Genomic DNA, 18,785 nt, shown 5'->3' on the forward strand with positions numbered 1-18,785 from the left:
TCAGTTTCTTCCAACAATGTGAATGAAAATCAATGTAAAAGAAATGACTTTATTTGGTATCTAATAAGCTTGCATTTATCATTATTTATTTAATTAATTATTTATTAACAATTAATTAAAATATAGATAATTGAGTATTTTTATGTCTTTTTCAAGAATAAGGTGATTTTGGTTATTACCAATAATATGGAGCAAAGTTAATAAACATCTTAGATATTGGTGAATTTTAATCATGGGATTCAATTTTGCAAAGCAAGAAATCATGAATGCTGAGATCCAACTTAATTAAAGCAAAGACATTACAAATCTTAGCTAAATTGAAAACAAGTGGATGTCCAAGGAACAAAATTGGTAATAAGATTTGAAAATCGTGCAAAGAGACCTACCTTGAGTATTTTAGGCATATCCCTCTCGTTTGAACTCGGATTGAGGTGGTTCAAGATGCTATTGAAAGATAACGAAAATATCTACAACTTTATAGTGTTGAAGTTTTTCCATAATCTGAATGAATAAAGATCGAATTAATGGGTAAAAATGACAAATTCATTGTGTGCAAGATATATAAAAAGGAAATGGCCGGCCACAGATAAGGAGAAGACGGTGAACACGGATCTTGGCTTTCATCTCCCTCTCTTATTGCAAAAGAAGAATACCACAACTCTCTAAATTTCATTATTATTTGTTTTATGAGCTTTGTTATAATGAATAGCTAGTTCCTTTTTCTTTGGGATGTAAATAAATCATTGCTTATTTTACTAATTTGATAGTTCTATACCTTATAGTTAATGCTTTTAATTGTGTTTGAGTCTGGCTGAAGATGCTTTATAGCTAAGCAAACTAGACATGCCAAGCTTCAACGAAGGATGATAGTCTTGCGAAGATAGGCAAATTTAAGAAATATAATCTCTTGTTTTGAAATGAAAAATATTAAGGATTTGAAATCCCAAAGATCCTCACTTATTCATAGTTAAAGTTTTTGCATTAATTAATAATTTAATTTTTTTTAAAATAAAATAAAAACAATTCAAAATTATTTTAAGTTAGGTTTTGTTGAATTCAATTTTAATAACTTAGTATTTTAGTTCCCCGTAGTTCGACCCTGTACTTTTTGCTAGCTAGATTAGTATAGAATTTTATTTTTGATTGGTTAACGATACGATCAGCACCCATGGAATATAAATGAGGACCTTATTTATTGGAATAGATTGAAATGAGGCAGCACACAGGCGGGGTGGAAACTCCCAACAAGGTAGCCCATGAGGTAGAAAACATTGTTTCATTGATATTAATGAATATGTTTTTGGGAGAAATATTAATGATAAGACGATATATGCGAAAGTTTACTGTGGAAAAGAAAATGAATAAAACGCAATAAACCTATAAGATTAATGGATTTAAACATGCCCAAATAGAACCGATCAACTAAAGATTTAAATCACAAGTTAATCTTATACAAAGTTTATTTATACAAGTATTTATTCAGTTTTTCCACCAAAGTAAAACTTCGCATATCGACATATCATAGATCTACCAAAAGACATGTATCATAATATATAATTGAAAAACAAAAAGTTTACTACCCAAAAACTACCAATAAGTGGAGGGCGAAATTATCCCGCCCCAAGCCTAGTGTAGAATGCTTTCGGGGTTTGTGTGCACCACGATTATATCTTCAGGGGAGCTTTTATATAATTAATATAGAAAGGGGTTTCATCTCGAGGGGTTTCGAACCCTGACTTCCTCTGTGGAAGCGTCGGTCTTTTGCCAACTGAAGTGATTTTTGATTGGGAGAAGGCAAGTGCAGTGATGATTATTTGAGGAAGACCATATGATGATATATGGTGGGGGAAGATAAGTTTCAAAAAGATCGTAGGAAGAAGATGGGTGAAATATAAAACTTTTCACTATCTAATGGTTATGTAATGTATAGTATAAAAAATAAGGTATTTTTTCTAATTTCTCTCTTTAAATTTCATGAGAGGGTATTTTAGTCACTTAACATTAGGAGTTAAGTGAAGTGACCAGTAAACCTAACTAGCATTAAGTGGTGAATCATATCTAATTTTTCCACGTAAGTGATTTTAGAATACTTTTGACCCATTTTAAGTGAGTCAAAAGATTAAAAAAAAAATTTAATTTTGTAAGTTTTTTTTTTTTTTTTTTTTTGGTAATAGTAGATTTAATTGAAAGCGGGGCAAGAAAAGCCCAAGACATCTTGATTACAAGCTTCAAGAAGCCAAGGAGTGGAAACCGCCCAAATAGTCCTACTTGCCATGGACTGGGCCTTCCTAGCTAGATTATCAGCCACAGAGTTGGCCCATCTAGATATATACCTAACACCCCATTTTGGGTCTGAGGATAATAGGAAACGAATATCTTCCACAACGCACGACGCCTCTGGCTCGCAAGGAATACTAGGGTTTTCAATTCGGAGCACCAATCCTTCCGAATCACATTCGAAGATAACTTCAACCAGTGCTTCCTCCTTCGCCCAGATCAATGCTTCCCCCGAGCCGCGCCACGGAACACACTGATCGAGGGGGGATAGAAGCGCCCGGATACATGCTCCCGGAGTTTCTCGAATCGCCCCGGCGCTTTGCCTTCCTCTTTGAAGAGGGAAAAATCTGAATTCATCTTCAGACAGAGGCCAATCGGAACTTCCCAATTTCGAGATACTGGATTCACAGGGTGTGTTGTTCTCCTCGATGATTCCCAAAATGCCTTATGACTCCTTTTAATTTTCTCTACCAGATCGTTAGGGCTCCATTTGATGCTTTTAAAAATTAAATCGTTCCTTGCTAACCAGATGTTCCAACAAGCGAATCCGAACAGACTGAGCATCCTCACTTTAGTCTCTTTATCTGGAAATTGTAGCTTTCCCCAATTATTCAGGATGCCTGATAAGGATAGTTGGCTCACATTCATGAAACATCCTGAGAGCCCCAACCCAAACCACAGAGCTCTAGAGTGATCGCAGTCAAAAAACATGTGATCCATCGATTCAATCACTTTATCGCATCTCCTGCAGGTTGGATCAATACGGATTTGTCTGGTAAGCAAATTTTCTCCAGGAGCAACTGCTTGATTCAAGGCCTTCCATAAAAAATTTCTGATCTTCGGGTAACATTGTATTTTCCATATCATTCTCCAGACCTTCGAAGGAACTTCCTCCCATCTATGTCTCCTCGAAGAAGAAGGAGCTGAGCAAGCACACAGGTCCCTTCGGTTACACAAGAGGTGGTATGCACTCTTAACAGAGAATTTCCCATTTTTTTCTCCTCCCCATACTACAGAGTCACGAACCAAAGTATGTCCAATTTGTATTTTTGAAATTGCCTTAACTTCCTCAGGTGAGAACAATTGCTGTAATAATTGGCTCTTCCAAGATTTTGAACTGGGATCAATAAGGTCGGATACCCAGTTAATTGGACTCGAAATACACCTAGGAGATGTAATCCTGTAGCCTGGTAAACTTGGGATCCAATTATTATCCCAAACTGGGATGTCAGCTCCATCTCCTACTATTAATAATAAACCCATCTGTAGGACCTCCCTACCTTTTAATATGCTTTGCCAGGCCCACGATGTGTTTGATCCTTTTCTAGCCTCCAGGAAACTGCAATTTGGATAGTAAATAGCTTTGATAAACTTGGCCCATAAAGAATTTGGCTGAGCCCATAACCGCCAAGCCACTTTTGATAATAGAGCCCAATTGTGAAGAGTTGGAACTCGGAATCCAAGTCCACCATTCTCTTTTGACCTGCAGAGCCTAGACCAAGACATCCAATGGATTTTATGCTCCTCTTCAATTTGACCCCAGTAGAAGTTGGATATTGCTTTCCTTGCTTCGGTATGGACTGTATCAGGAAGCATAAAGTGTGAGCCCGAATAGGATGAAATAGCTGATGCTACTGATTTAATCAACACCTCACGCCCGGCTTGAGAGAGTATCTTGGCCTTCCATCCACATGTTCTTTTTCTTACTTTTTCCCCAATGTCTTTAAAAATATCTGATTTTTTAACTCCAAAATCCGAAGGTAGGCCAAGATACGTGGACGGCCCATCAGCATATTTAATTTTCAACACCCTAGAAAACCATCTTCTGAAACGAACTGGGGTATGGGGGCTAAATGTGAAGGAGGATTTACCTTCATTGATAATCTGGCCACTTGCTTGGCAATAAAGATCCATACACGCCTTCAAATGACATATTTGCTGAAGATTAACTTCTGAAAACATCAAACAATCATCAGCAAATAGTAAGTGTGAGATCCGGGGAGCTCTATTTTTCACACTGATACCTTTGACAAGGTTATGGTGCTCTGCATCATTCACAATAGAGCTGAGAACCTGGGAACCCAATATGAATAAGAAGGGGGATAATGGGTCGCCTTGTCGAATACCCCGAGAAGGGGAGAAGGAGCCTTTCACCAACCCATTAATCAGCAATGTATATGAGACTGATGTAGTACACTCCATGATCATATCTACCCATCTTTGACAGAACCCCAATTTAAGCAAAGTAGCCTTAATAAAAGGCCATTCCAGACGGTCATATGCTTTTGCATGTCTAATTTCATAGCGAGAAATTTCTTTTTCCCCGATGTTTAACATAGTGAAATATCTCGTGGGCCATGAAAACATTATCAGAGATAAGCCTATCTGGAATAAAAGCTGACTGGTTAGGAGAGATGATACCTGGTAAAGCCATCTTGAGTCGATTCGCAAAGATTTTGGAGATTATCTTAACCACCACTCCACTTAGGCTGATTGGCCTAAATTGCCCCGGGGATTCAGGATTATCACATTTCGGGATAAGACAGATAAATGTCTTGTGCAGCTCTTTCCGCAAAATTCCAGTGGTGAAAAAATCCTTGACACACTTGCATACCTCATCATTTGTAATAGCCCAGAATTTCCGATAGAAAAGAGGTGGAAAGCCATCTGGCCCAGGAGACTTGAGAGGGCCCATGGACTTCAAAATTGAGAGTATCACTTCATCAGTTGGGATATCACATAACAGCAGATTTAACTCATTATCAACTATGGGCTGGAACTTATTAAGAGCTTGATTGAGAGCCCATTGAGATATACCTTCTGTAGTTACAGCCCTGCTGAAATGATTTAATAAAATGTCCTCCAGTTGACCTTCACTTGATGTCCAAGACCCGTCTTCCTTCTTGAGCTTCAATATTCTATTTCTCTTCCGCCTTTGAATGGTAGAAGCATGAAAAAAGGCAGAGGTCTTGTCCCCATGGTTGATCCAATCAATCCTTGATTTTTGATGCCACATAACCTCTTCTCTTGATAACTCCTCTTCAAGAAGGTCCTGAAGCTTCTCTTCCTCCTCCATGTACTCCTGGTAATTTGGTTTTTTCCGAATATCTTCAATCTGCTGTTTCAGCCGTTTGATTTTCTTGAGTGACACCAAATTCCACTTTGTTCCACTTCTTAAGAACTCGAGTTCGACTATGAAAAATTGGATGGAAATCAGTTCTATTTCCTGGGTTCCTCCAGCCTTGCTAATCACATCTTCACAACGAGGATGACGAATCCACATTGCTTCAAAGCGAAATGGCCGTACTCCTAGAGCTCTACCCCCTGCTGAATCCAATACAACTGGATTATGATCTGAACAAACTGCAGATTTAATAAAAACTCCTGCATCTTCAAATAAGGTATTCCAATTTGTATTGGCTAGAACACGATCAAGCTTAATCCGGATATTGGCCCCTCCTCTCCTTCCGTTATTCCATGTGAAACAAGGCCCATTTGAACCCAAATCCATAAGATTACAAAGTGATACCATCTCTTGGAATTGCTTAATATCTCTATCACCTTTCTTGTTGCCACCCGATTTTTCATGCCAGCTGAGGAAGCTATTGAAATCACCTAAGCAAACCCAAGCACCTCTTCTACCATTGCTAATATTAATTAGCTGATCCCAAACCAACTGCCGCTGATTTCTGATTGGATCCCCATATACGCATGAAAGAAAAAAAGCCTTGCCTTCAGTCACCACTTGAATCAATAAGGCGATCATTGGCAGTAATAATCTTAACCTTAACTCCATTTCTCCACATAATAGTAAGCCCACCAGCGGAGCCCACAGCATTAATAACAAAACATTCATCAAAATGTAACTTCCTTTTGATATCTATCATCCTGCTAGCTTGGCATTTTGTCTCAGCAAGAAATAAAATATCTGGTCCTTCCGCGTAGGAGAGATTTTTTAAAGCACGAATTGCCTTGGAACTCCCCAACCCTTGGCAATTCCACACGACTCATATATTCCGTGGACCGATAAACCCCAGTCGCCACGGGTCCAGACTCTAAAAAATGTTCATTTTCTTCAAGGAGATGACCAATACCATCAGAAGATCCCTGTTTCAGCTTCCTGGGTCTACCACGTCTGCCTTTATAAAGCACTCTAGAGGGCTCAGCAATATTTAAAGATTGTCTTTTCTTTGAGTTGGGCTGGGCCGAGATAGTTCTAATATAAGGATTAGCTAAGTCAGCTTTTCCAATATTAGAGTGATTGGCTTGAGGGTTATTTGTATTTGAGGGCCCATTCCAAATGATGGTCTCAGATTGAGGGTGACATGGGCTGATATGGGCTTGATATTCAGAAGGTCCACTACCAATAAGAGAAGATGCGTGCATCTGTGGATAATGGAAAGGGGGTAGAGTGATTTGGTTTTGTACCGTTGCGGACCCGAGATCTAATTGGTGGGGAAGAGTTGACTCTGCTTTCTCCAGGTTTAAAGGCTGAGTCAGGTTGATACTTGCCATATGATTCAAAAGGGAGAAGACTGCTGAGGAGTGATCCAGTTAATAGGTGCGAGTTCCGGGTCCAGATTCACTCCCTCCCGATCGAGCTTTTGGATCCAGTTATTGCTATGAAGGTGGTGAGGAAACTGGGAGCGACAAGCTCTGTGAGAGGTAAAGGTTACTTTAATATTCGATATTACTAGATTTTTTTTTTCCTTCGCATAAACCAGAGTTTATCCTTTAAAGCTTAAAAAGAAAAATTACATTATTAGCTACATAGAGTTTTGCCTTTACAAAAATAATCACCCAATGTTTTAATTAACAAAATTAAGAATTTAGGTTTACAAAACTAATAAAAACAGTGATTTTTTATCCTCTTTTGACATTTTTTTTACCCTAAGACTAATTGCTCCGAGTGAAAAAATCATTATTTTGTCCAAAGAAAAAAAGTCATTATTTTTTCATATCCTTTGGACATTTTTATCCTTATGTTGGTATCATCAATATTAAGGGTAAAAATGTCCAAAGAGACGAAAAATTACTATTTTTGTTAGTTTTTTAAACACAAATTCAGTTTTTAGCTTAATTTTGTTAAGTGAACATTGACCATAAAATAAAATGCAAACCAGCTAATCATCAATTTTAGTAACACTCCAAAATTGTCAATCCTCAAATTTATTTTTAGTATTCTATTCACATCCTACTACCATAAAACAATCTGGCAGTGTAAAACTTTACCCAATATCTCTAGATTCTTATTTTTAATGGCGTGGAAGTATTGCCTTGTTGGAGATTTGGCAACAGGTTATTAACGTTACTGCCGTCATATACTAGTAGTCCACATTGTCCTCACTGTGGAGATTTGTAAACTATAAATCATGTTCTTCTTGGGTGTTCCTTGCACGTGCAGTTTTGCATAGATCATCTCTTGGTTTCTCCCCACCTTCAAGTACATCACCAAGTTTGAAAGATATCATTATAAGATGGAATAATCTTAAATGCAGCAATAAGGAGCAATTTTGCACATTCTGTTCTTATGTTTCGTTTATTATTTTGCATATTTGGTTGACTCGATGTCATTAGGTACATTCTCATAGAAATATGCTCCTTTAGTGCTTATTACTAATCTCAAGAGAACATTCATAGAATTTCAGCATCATACGTACAATTTCATCATCTTCCATTCGGCAGGGAACGAATTCTCATTTGCAGGCCCATGAGGCATCTCAAGCTAATTTGCATCCATCAGTTACTATGTTGTCCAATTCTTTCCCTCTTGTTGGGGATCAACATTTTTTATTGTTTTGTGATGCAAGTTTAACTCGGAATGGTAATACAAGAGGCATTGATTATGCTCTAATGTCTCCAACAAAGGAGGTCCTTATGGCAGCTTCTTTACCTTTATATTTCCACGATGTGATCTCTGGTGAAGCACTTGCAATACGTATAGCCTTGAAGGATGTTATTGATTGAGGTTGTCGTCATCTCTGCGTCTTCATTGCTAATCAGTCTGTAGCTTATTTTTTAATTACTCAAAGTGGAAATATTCCTATTGAAGTTGAGGGTATTTTGGAGAATTCATTATTTCTATCCTCCACTTATGTTTCTTGTAATTTTTTTCATGTTTGTCGGGATGCCAATAGTTTGGGAGATACCCCAACTAGGAAGGCTTTGTTTATTCCGAGAGAGACACTTGGGCCGTTATTCGATCCTCGGCTGTGTATTGTTTTGCCAACTAGGTGGTTTTCTGGTTATTTTGCTTTCAAATAAAATATCTATTTAACAAAAAAAGCCAAAATCACGTAATTTTCGTGGCTTAAAATCCGGTGGTAGTTATTGTCTGAGTTCGAAAACTTGTCGCTGGTCGTCTGATGCTCTGATGTGACTAGCCACGTAATGAAGTGCGGCGCATGGAATCAAGACTCCATGTTAAACCGTTAGGTTTTCGCGGCAAAGCCAACGGGAGCACGTTTCGAAAACGCGTGGTCAATGGTTACTCTTTACTCTTTAGTATTCTACACATATACAAGTGTCGTTTTCAAATCTCAGATACCCTATTTTTAAAACTGCTCATTCTCCTCCTTGTCCTCCTTCTTGGTCTTCTTCGTGGCTGGTGGCTGGATTTGTATAATCTGTACTGTACCTATTTCCTGCTTCTTCTTTCTTTTTTTTTTTTTTTTTTTTTTTTTCATTCTAAAACCGAAAACAATATGAAGCAATCATCTTATACGTTTGCTGGGTTCGAATAATTGCAATTTGTAAATTGGGAAGTATCCGATCACTCCAATTTGAAGGGAAAGGGTTTTCTTTTCCCGATAGATTTCGGAAGAGTTCGTAAGAGTCTGCTGTTGATTAAAGTTTGTTTTGTTTCTCTAGGGTTTCACTGTTGTATCTGTGGAGGATGAAGTTCGGAGAGACATTTACCGAGTATCTTCATGGAGAAGAGGAGCGGTTCCTGCTTAAATGCTCTCATGTGGAATATAAACGCCTTAAGAAAGTATTGAAGAGCTGCCGTGTCTGCCGGGCTCTGGAAGATTCTTCTATCGCTGAAGGAGCACAGACGCAGGGGAATGACGCAGTGACACCACTTTGCCAATGCGAATCTTGCTCAAGTATGTTCTTTGAGCTTGTGTATGTGTCTCTTGTTGCCCTAGATTTTGTTGTTTTTCCCATGTCTTACTGCTTGAATCAATCGCTTTTCTCGAATTATTGGTATCAGAGAGAACGTAACCACAGCAGTAGCATTAAGCAAGAATATTTATGCGAGAACATCTGCCTTGGCAATAAGGAACAGATAATTGTAAATTTAACGCAGGAGTGGATCAAATGAGTCGGTTTTGATTGCCGGCTTGTTTTCTGAGAGAAAATTATCCCCTGTTGGTTAACCACAATTTTAGTGCTTTGTTGGACGAATATGCATGTTATGTTTCTTTTCCATTATTACACCAATACAATGTCAAGTTGGCATACAGAATCTCCAATGATCAATTTCATGTATACTTTCGTCTCTTTTTTTTTATTTGTTTTCACTTCAGCGCCTACCAATATGTAACTAGGATTTCCCAAGAGTTATCGAATATTAAAATACCAAGTGGAACTGGTTTGGTTGATTTTAAGTTGGGTATTGAAATCATTATAAAAATGTTTACTGCAACGAATGAAAAATAGATACCAATAAAGATTAGTCGATAACTTTGTGTACTTTTTTGTTTGCTTAATTGATATATAAAAATTGTCACTGATGAAGTAGAGTGATGACTTTGGAGTTTGAGTTTATCCAACTTTGTAACCCACATCACGGTGGATACTTCGTACACACTGTATGTGGACAGCATCGTTAAATTAATGAAGTTGAAGACGCCAATATTTTTTATTTGATAGGCAGACGATATGTATCTTAACCATATTTTAAGTGATTTTTTTTAGAAAAAAATATTTTATTCCATTTTTTGGGGTTGGGGTGTTGAGAAACTGTGCATCTATTCACGAAAACGTAATATAGACTGCAAAGGTTCAAATTTTTCAGATTATATTTTGCCAGTTCTTCCTACAAGTTTTAAACACCTAGAAGTTCTTTCTTTTGGCTGCCCTGTCCACTGGAAATCTCTATTACAATGAACAGCTGCCAGAAGATATGTATTTCCATTTAAAGATTCTATTCCTTGCCAACTGGATTGGCTGAACAGCATTTTGTGCAACCACACTCCACCTATTTTATGTTTTGTTCCTAAATGAGGACAAGAAAATAGTATTTCAGATGACAGTCTTATATCTTTGTCAATTTATGGTTACCTTCAATAAGAGGTTGAACTGTAACTGTAGATTTTCTTTCTTTAAAGATGAACTTTGTTCTGAACAGAAAAGAATAAGTTACCATGGAATTTATTTGGTAATGGTATGAATCTGACTACTGGCAAGATACATTTCTATTGAAATGTGTGGGAATAACTTTTCTGACCTAAAAAGAAAAAAACATCCCAGAGCACGACACTCCTGCTACTGCAGGGTCTCAGAAAGGAAGATGTATACTGCCTAATCCCCTGCTCACTGAAGAGGTTGTTAGAACCTGCACCCTACAGGTTGCTATAGCACAACTTACGTATTGTGCCAAGGCTCTCCTACTCTTTATGACAAATATAGTGGTTGTCATTCTATACCAATTGTAAAAATTCACCTTGGTGGATTGCCAAATGTAAATGCTGTCCATCCAGAAGAGTGCCACAGATGCTTGTAGAAGATGGTGATCATATGTTTATGGTTAACTACATGGAAATGTTCAATTATTTTCAGACTGGTAAACTTTATAGAATGGAATAGAGACAAATCATTTCTTCCACTAAAGATTTTGATTATTGAATTTCTTAAACCTTGAACGAGATACTTGTCTTAGATTTGCATGCTGATTTGAACTTTACTGTCTTTTACATTCTTTATTTCATTTTCCCCTCCTGTCAGAAGAGGAAAAGGTTTTGTTCACTGGTAAAAAGCTTCTTGTCCTCAGTAGTTCAATGTACAAACAGGTGTGTCTTGTTTCTGCTTTATTGGGTATGTGCTTTGATATTCTTTGTGACATCTTATCTTTTTTCCTTCAAATCTTCTTCATTTCCATTATAACATAAACAAATGTCCATTTCCTTTCCTATTTTATTTCTGTTAATTTGGGGTGGTATACTTCTATCTTTTCCAACCCCAGTAGTTGTTGATAATTTGGTTGTTTTTATTTTGTAGTATGCGATCAAATGTTCTTTTCTGAATTGATGAAAGAGGCTTCAGAGGTTTCTGGGTTCTTCAGTTCTAGAGTAAGGCGCCTCCTCCAGCTTGACATCTCAAAAGGATTGCAAAAGTATTTGTTACCACTGTCTCATTGTTTTCGAGGTGATCAACATCACATGGATCAAGAAGCTAGAATGCTGATTAATTATGTTGTAATGAATGCAATTGCAATACAAAAAATCCTTAAGAAATACGACAAGGTATGTTCTTGATGGAACTGTACTCATTAAAACTTCAATGTTATAGTTGATCTTTTGTTCTGCAGATTTCTAGATAATTTCTCTGATTTCTCTTTGTAGGTACATAGCTCTATAAATGGTAGAAACTTTAAAACTAAACTCCGAGCTGAACACATAGAGCTTCTACAATCACCTTGGCTAGTTGAATTGGGTGCATTTTATATAAATTCCAATGGATGTGATGGTGGAGACTCCACCAAGTATTTCCATCCGTTCTCTTGTGATTTTACTTCAACTCAGCCTAGCCTGACATTGAGTCTTCCGAATTCTAGGAAGCTAGAGTACAATTTGACTTGTGCCATTTGCTTGGTAAGTTACTGAAACATTTTCCTTGGTTACATTCTGAAGGAAATACAACAGTTGTTCTAATGCTGTTTACTCACTTGTTTCTGTTGTGAGCTCACAGGATACTCTTTTCAATCCTTACGCTTTAAGTTGTGGCCATCTCTTTTGTAAAGCTTGTGCTTGCTCTTCAGCTTCTGTTATGTTATTTGAAGGGATTAAAGCTGCAGGTCCAAAATCAAAGTGCCCTATTTGCAGAGAGGTACATGGTATATTAAATGGTTCTCTTCTTTATCTTCATTAATGCAGTTTCAATATTTTAAAAGGGAACCTTGAAGAATGATATCTGAACTATGAACTATGCAACCAGAATTACTTGTCAATCTATATCTAGGACTTGAGAAATGATGTTACAAGCTTCTTATTATGACGTAAACTGATACAGGGGGAACTTACAAGGGCTGGTTACTAACTTTTGGGTTATGCAATTATTCATGGAATGTAACAAATAAAGACGGAATTGCAGCAGCTGTAATCTGATAAAATGCAAATTAAACAACATAGCAAAGTAAGTAACAATAGCAGCCTAAATTAATAGACATGAGACAAAACAAGAATCAAATAAGGAATCATGGGGATGGGAATCATTGCATTGTAACCCTAATTCAAAATTTTGAATGCAAGTTTATCAAGAATCCAAGAAGATAGTATCTGTCCTAAACAAGATTCAATTTCTAACATGAAAACACAGCAAATTACAATATAAAGAAACCTAGGATTAATGCAAATGTACCTATTGCCAAAAATAAAGGAAAAAATGGGACGGGGCAATAACTACCAAAGGAAATAAATACACTTGCTGGTTCTGATGGGGCAGCAAAGCAATGGTTAGGAAAATAAAAATAGGGAATAGGGGCAGGTATATGCATGGGAACAAGGAAAACAAAAGTAAAAAGATATCAAGATTAAAAGAAAGGAAATTTTTGCAGCCAGCAATTTCAAGCAGTAACTTGTAGAGATAAAATTTTAAGAAAGAAAAAGAGGATTGCAGCTGGGGTGGGGGAACAGCAGAAGCCAAAAGGAGAAGACAGGAAGGAGAGAAGAAAGGAAAGAAAAGGTGTCAGCAGAAGAGGTGCTGCAGTATCGAAAGAAGAAGAAGCTGAGAAGAAAGAAGAAGAAAGTGAGAGAAAAAGAGAGATCTTACCTTGAGAAAGGATAGAAGTGATGCCAGGAACTGGGGGAATCTTGTGTATGAAAAAGTTTTCTAATTTCATTCAATAGCTCAATGATCGATTCACCAATAGAAAGTGATGTTAACCATTTCCAGGGGCAGCACAGGGCCTAGGGTTGCTTCTGTGAACCTTATGTCTCCTAATCACACCAGGGGTATTTTGATCATTTTAACCAAATTTTGTGGAGTCCAAGTTAGGTGTAATTAGGTCCAGCATGTTAGTGGGACCCTGGATCTACTTTTATTTTGAAATTGAGTCATTATTTTTGTAAGTTATTGAGGAGTCCTTTTAAAGTGGATTCTTAGTTTGTAGGAGTCCATTAGGGTTGTTTTAGTTCTTGCAAGGGATCAACATCTACTCTTAGAATTCAAATTGGACTCTCTAGGGTAAATTATGAAGGTTCCTTGTGTGAGTTAAAGTACTAAGAGTTTTAATTAGAATTGATTTGTAAGTTAAGAGTCCTAGGTTGTTTTATTTTTTGAAGTTGAGTCCTATTATGTTTTCCTTCAAGTAGGCTATAAATAAGCCTCTCTGGGTTGTAACAGATCAGACTGGAATTATTGAATAAATGTTGAGATTTGAAAGATGAGTGAGTCATGGATTCCTAAGAGGAACGGCTGTGGCCTTTGTGTATGATATAATTCTGCAAGTTCTCCAACTCCCCCTCCTTCAAGCCTGTGGCAGCAACCAATTTCAAGTAATCAGCAAGCTTCAAGTCCCCCTTTCAAGTGAGATAATCCCAGCCCCTCCCCTACCCTTGCTATTACTATGCAGCCCTCCCCCATTATCCTTTATTTTCTACGGTAGCAGCAGCTCCCTCTCCTCTATAACCCTAGCTCCGCAACCCCAGTCAATCCCTCCTTTCCCCTATAGGATCACACCTTCCCCTAAGCGTATTCCTACTTTTAATCTCATTACTAACCCTTCATTCCATTAGTTTAGAATTTTTCTGCAATTACCTTCTACCTCTGGAAAACCAAAATCCTAGTTTCACTAAAAGTCTCATAACTTTCAAATCCCTTAACCAAACTCTAAACCCTTCCAGGATTTCCTTCTCCTATTCCTTCTCTACCTTCCCTCAAACCCTAACCCTAGCCAACACCTCTTGGGTCCCAATCCAACTGAGAAACCTATTTATAAATCCCTAAGTCTTTGTAATTAATTGTGAAATTACAAAATATTAACAACAGAATTATTTCTAACCTGTCCAAACCCTAGAATCCTCCTAATTAACTCTAGAATCCTTCAAAACCTAATTTACCTAAGCTCTAACCTCAATTCCAGATTTGAAACTGTAGTTACAGCTCAATTTGTAACTGAAAAACTAAAGTCCTAAGATCCTAAGCCTGGTCGAATCCTATTAAACCCCACCCTAACCCTTACCAACCCTAAATCCATCCAAAAGTCATCCGTCAAGGGTAATTTCAACCCTAGAAGACAGCTGATTCTCTGGGAAGAGATCCTAGAGTGAGCTTGATTGTAGGGCAATATTCAAACAAGTAAACCCTAGAATTTTGGTTCACATCACAAGGCTTTAAATAAAAAAGTTTTGATCCATCCCAACCCTAGAAGTGAAATTCCAAGAAAACCCTAAATAACTCTCTCTACCTAGATGTAATATGTAGGGGCTAATTTGGAAACCCCAGGTACAATTAGAAAAAATAACCCATGGATCAACCCCCAAACCCAAAATAAGCTAGAAATTGAACTAATAATAACCCATACCCCCCCCCCCCGGGCAAGAACTCAAAACATATAAATAAAAATTAGAAAGAATCAATAATGAACCATACTCACCCCACTAGGACTTTAAAAAAATCAAATTACCTATGGGTGATGCTCCTCCTCGAACCATAGGACTTTGGCAATTCGATAGTAATGGGGGACAGAATTAGGAGAAAGAAGGGGGAAAAGAAGGAGGGAAAAAGGGGAAACCTGAGAAGAATCAGACAAAGCAGGGGGAGATGGAGAAGAAAATTCATAAGAAGAAGAAGAAAGAGAACACAAGTGTTCAAATAATAAAAGAGACATGCTTTGATGCAAATACAACTATAGTAGGACTCCTGGTAATTTGAAACTAACAAAAAAAAACTGATCCTTATTCCACTTAGCAATTTAAAACTTAACTAAAGTGGATCCTACATATCCTATCCAAATTAAAAATCTGGTTATATTGTTATCCCAATAAATAAATAACAAAATCCTGCATTACCTCTAAAATCCCACAAACGGTTCCTATTTTATCTCCTTGCAAGCTGGACTTGGGGCCCACCTAATATGAAGAAGTATCTCCTAGGTTACTGTTCACATCATGTAGCGTGAATAGTAACTTCTGGTTGTGCTGCATCTCTTATCCTATATTAGGCAGACCTAGTCTAGCACACATACACTAGAGTGGGCCCATTAGGCACATAATAAGTAGGTTCAGGTAAGAACTGTTCTGCGGTAGGACTGATGATTGGTTACTACAGAACATCTACATGGCAACAAAATTAGTAATATAGAGACAAAGAACCAAACTAGCTGGTAGAATGGCTCCCAATCCTGAAGCTTGCAGGATGGAGAAATACACAGAACGTTTCTCCAAATTCTGATGGTTCCATCAAGAGATATGACAGGAACTCCCACTGAAACTATGGTTCTGCACGCCAAACTAGCCACTGAAATGCAATAAAAATTGGATCCACTGGTGGTCCAATGATAGTGAGGCTGAGCTGAATGTTTAGTAAAATCTTGATGGATCGATGGAATTAGAAGGTGCTGTTGTGGAAGGATTCAACCTATGGAATGGGGTAGAAGTGTAGATTGAAGTAAGGGGAACAGATATAGAGTTGAACTTAAAAAACCCAGCAGGGAATGAAGGGCAGTGCTGGATCTGCAAGGTCAGGAGTTTCCTTGTTTTGATCAGCAACCATGGCAACCACTTAAATAGTTCTGGTTAAACAGTTGCAGCCTTTGACTGGAGCGTCTCAAATTCTTGAAGTGATCCAACAGCAGCGGTGGCAAAGAGATTTGATTGCAGGGAAGAGCAAAATAAGAGAAGATAAAAAGTGATGGGATGGGTGGATTAGGCCCTCCAGCTGTGGGGGGTTTGGCTCTCAGCAGCCAGTTCTCTGAGGCTCTGAGCCCTTCATTGCCACTCAACCTTGACAAAGAAAATAAGAGTGCAATTTCATAGAGCTCAATAAATCATGGGGAACATTTAAGGGCTATTGCATATAAATTGAGGGTCATACTTGTACGGTTGTACCTCAAGTTCATAGAAACTAACTTTGACTGTGTTCTAAAAATTGGAAAATAAACCAAGAGTTAGAAGTAATAAAAACTATGTCAAAAAGAAAATTTTAATTATAATTCCTGTATGCGCTGCGCATTATCTAAATTGATACTTCTAACAAGTCTTCACGTAATCTGGTTCTTGGGCCCAGAGGATTTACTAATAATATTTCAGCAAGGCAAAACAAGGGGCTGTGACAATGTTCACGTGAACAATTTTTTGGCCTCTTTTCTCTTCAGACGGTCGGATCAAAATCTAGACCGAGATCTCAATCCGATGGTCCAGAATTTTGCAGGACAGCTGAAGCTTTTATCAATTCTGAGAATAAATGATGAATGATGCAATTACCCTATACAATGATCCTGCACAGAGGCCTACATGTTAAGACTACATTTTGGGAATTTTATTTCCTTTGAGGTTCATAGTGACAGACTTAATTTATGAGGCTATTTAGTTGCGGTGAAGTTGGACCTAATTAGATTTCTCTAATGCATTTTTTATTGGCATGGATCAACGTCTTGGTTCTCTTGCCTATTTGCTAAGATGGTCATCTTCTGATTGTGTGTATGAAGTTTCATTGTGCAGGATGGAGTATATTGTAATTCTGTCCACATGATGGAACTTGATTTGCTCTTGAAAAACAGGTGAGCAATTTTTTTTAAAATTTTTTTTTTAATTTTAATTTAAAAGAATGTAACATTCAGTCCTGCGTTTCATGTAAAATCCTAGGTGCAAGGAGTACTGGAAAGAAAGGCTGCACGAAGAACGGGCTGCGATGGTCAAGCAATCTAAGAATTACTGGGATTCACAATCCAAGTTCTTCTTGGGGATCTGAAATTGAGAATGGCAGCTTTCTTTTGGGTATGGAAACTGCTTTACTCTAGCTTGGAGAAAGTAGCAGAATTGGACTATTTTTGTTGAATGCCTATGACATACGGTTCAGCAAGCTTGGCACTAGTTTTGTTGGCAATTGGCTTTCATTAAGAATTCACATTAGTTGGCTTTTTTTTTTTTTTTTTTTTTTTGTGGAGAAAAATTAGTTGGCATTCTTCATTTCATTGATTGTACATCATCGCTTCTGATGTTGTAAGTTCAGCAGAAGGATCACTATTGATTCTCCTTTTCCAGTTTTGATATTCATCACTCACAACTTCTTTATCTCAGCTAAGTTCCTGTTGTGATTTTATGTTCATAAAACATGGGTTAGTTGCCTAGCAAGGACAGCAAAGACGGCTAATTTTGCAATGTGACAAGTGTGTTGAGAATGTCTATCAAATAAATATTAAAATTAGTTGGTATTAGTATTATTATTTTTTTAAATTCCTGTTATGGTTTGTTGGTTTCCCATACGTTTTATGTTAGTATTCAATTGTCTCATTCACATCTAAGGAGATCCTTGTACTTGCACCTTATGTCTAATCTATGCCTAGAAAATTATCAACTGAGGTTTATCCAAATCAATATATTCGTATCTTGTTTAAATTCTTATGGAGTTTCGCGGCTTTCACCCTAGGTCTAAAAAAAACTGTTTACTTTCTTATTAGAATATTAACAAGGATGTTTTTATTGATAAAAAATATATAGGGGAAAAAATTAGGTGTTTTTATCGATAAAAAAAAATAGACAATAAGAACATTAATTATGACATATTTATATTGGACAAAGTGGATATGCTATATGTAGATTTCTTTCTTTTTTTAACAGGTAAATGATTGTACCAAAATATATTGGCTAATATGATACAATATTGAATATGAGAGATACGTTCAAGAGACGAAAGGCTAATATGATACAATATTGAATATGAGAGATATGTTCAAGAAACGAAATCTCGGGCGAATTGCCAAGATTTAGTATCATTGTTTTAAAAAAAAATAACAAAATAAAACTTAAAAGCAAATAAAGTCATGTCCTGGTCAAGTCATGTAAAACAGTACAGAGAAATTTACGTTTATCTATTATTTTTTTATTTTTATGCAATTTCATGGTCCACGTGTGTGGACCAAATACAATCACTGTTAATCTTCTTCCTCCATTCTTGCCTGACCAAACGCCGGAACCAAAACTTGAATTTGCTCTTATAAAGACCAGGAGCATCAACTACGTTTGCTTGCCGTAAATAAGCTTCTATGACAAACAGTGGTGTTGCGACGGTGAGTTATCGCCAAAAAATCGCTATTTTCAGTGATATTTGTCGAGAAATCGCTAGTT

The 18,785-nt window shown here is 37.2% G+C and overlaps 2 protein-coding genes across 2 annotated transcripts; one reads left to right on the forward strand and one right to left on the reverse strand.

Annotated features, from left to right (window-relative positions):
* Nucleotides 1-2,496: 2,496 nt before the first annotated feature.
* LOC149027971 (uncharacterized) lies at nucleotides 2,497-4,479 on the reverse strand. The gene has a single exon (XM_089146042.1). It carries the CDS (start codon nucleotides 4,477-4,479, stop codon nucleotides 2,497-2,499), a length of 1,983 nt encoding a protein of 660 aa, XP_089002168.1.
* A 4,364-nt stretch (nucleotides 4,480-8,843) lies between these two features.
* Nucleotides 8,844-17,879, forward strand: LOC149027972 (SPX (SYG1/Pho81/XPR1) domain-containing protein / zinc finger (C3HC4-type RING finger) protein-like protein). Its single transcript, XM_089167372.1, has 7 exons — nucleotides 8,844-8,905; nucleotides 9,148-9,383; nucleotides 11,500-11,744; nucleotides 11,844-12,092; nucleotides 12,190-12,327; nucleotides 17,160-17,218; nucleotides 17,304-17,879. The coding sequence occupies exons 2-7, from the start codon at nucleotides 9,173-9,175 to the stop codon at nucleotides 17,407-17,409; spliced, it is 1,008 nt and encodes a 335-aa protein (XP_089023498.1). The 5' UTR covers nucleotides 8,844-8,905; nucleotides 9,148-9,172; the 3' UTR covers nucleotides 17,410-17,879.
* Nucleotides 17,880-18,785: the final 906 nt, after the last annotated feature.

This window comes from Hakea prostrata, chromosome 1 (genome assembly GCF_041222555.1).
Source record: "Hakea prostrata isolate BN-2017 chromosome 1, UWA_Hpros_2, whole genome shotgun sequence".
Taxonomy (NCBI): Eukaryota; Viridiplantae; Streptophyta; class Magnoliopsida; order Proteales; family Proteaceae; genus Hakea; species Hakea prostrata.

Bases quoted from the DNA above. Each gene is read 5' to 3' on its own strand.
- LOC149027971 (XM_089146042.1), bottom strand. From the start codon at position 4,479: ATGGAGTGTACTACATCAGTCTCATATACATTGCTGATTAATGGGTTG.
- LOC149027972 (XM_089167372.1), top strand. From the start codon at position 9,173: ATGAAGTTCGGAGAGACATTTACCGAGTATCTTCATGGAGAAGAGGAG. The intron at 9,384-11,499 runs GTATGTTCTTTG...TTTATTTTGTAG, and splicing joins CCAATGCGAATCTTGCTCAA to TATGCGATCAAATGTTCTTT. The intron at 12,328-17,159 runs GTACATGGTATA...TTCATTGTGCAG, and splicing joins AGTGCCCTATTTGCAGAGAG to GATGGAGTATATTGTAATTC.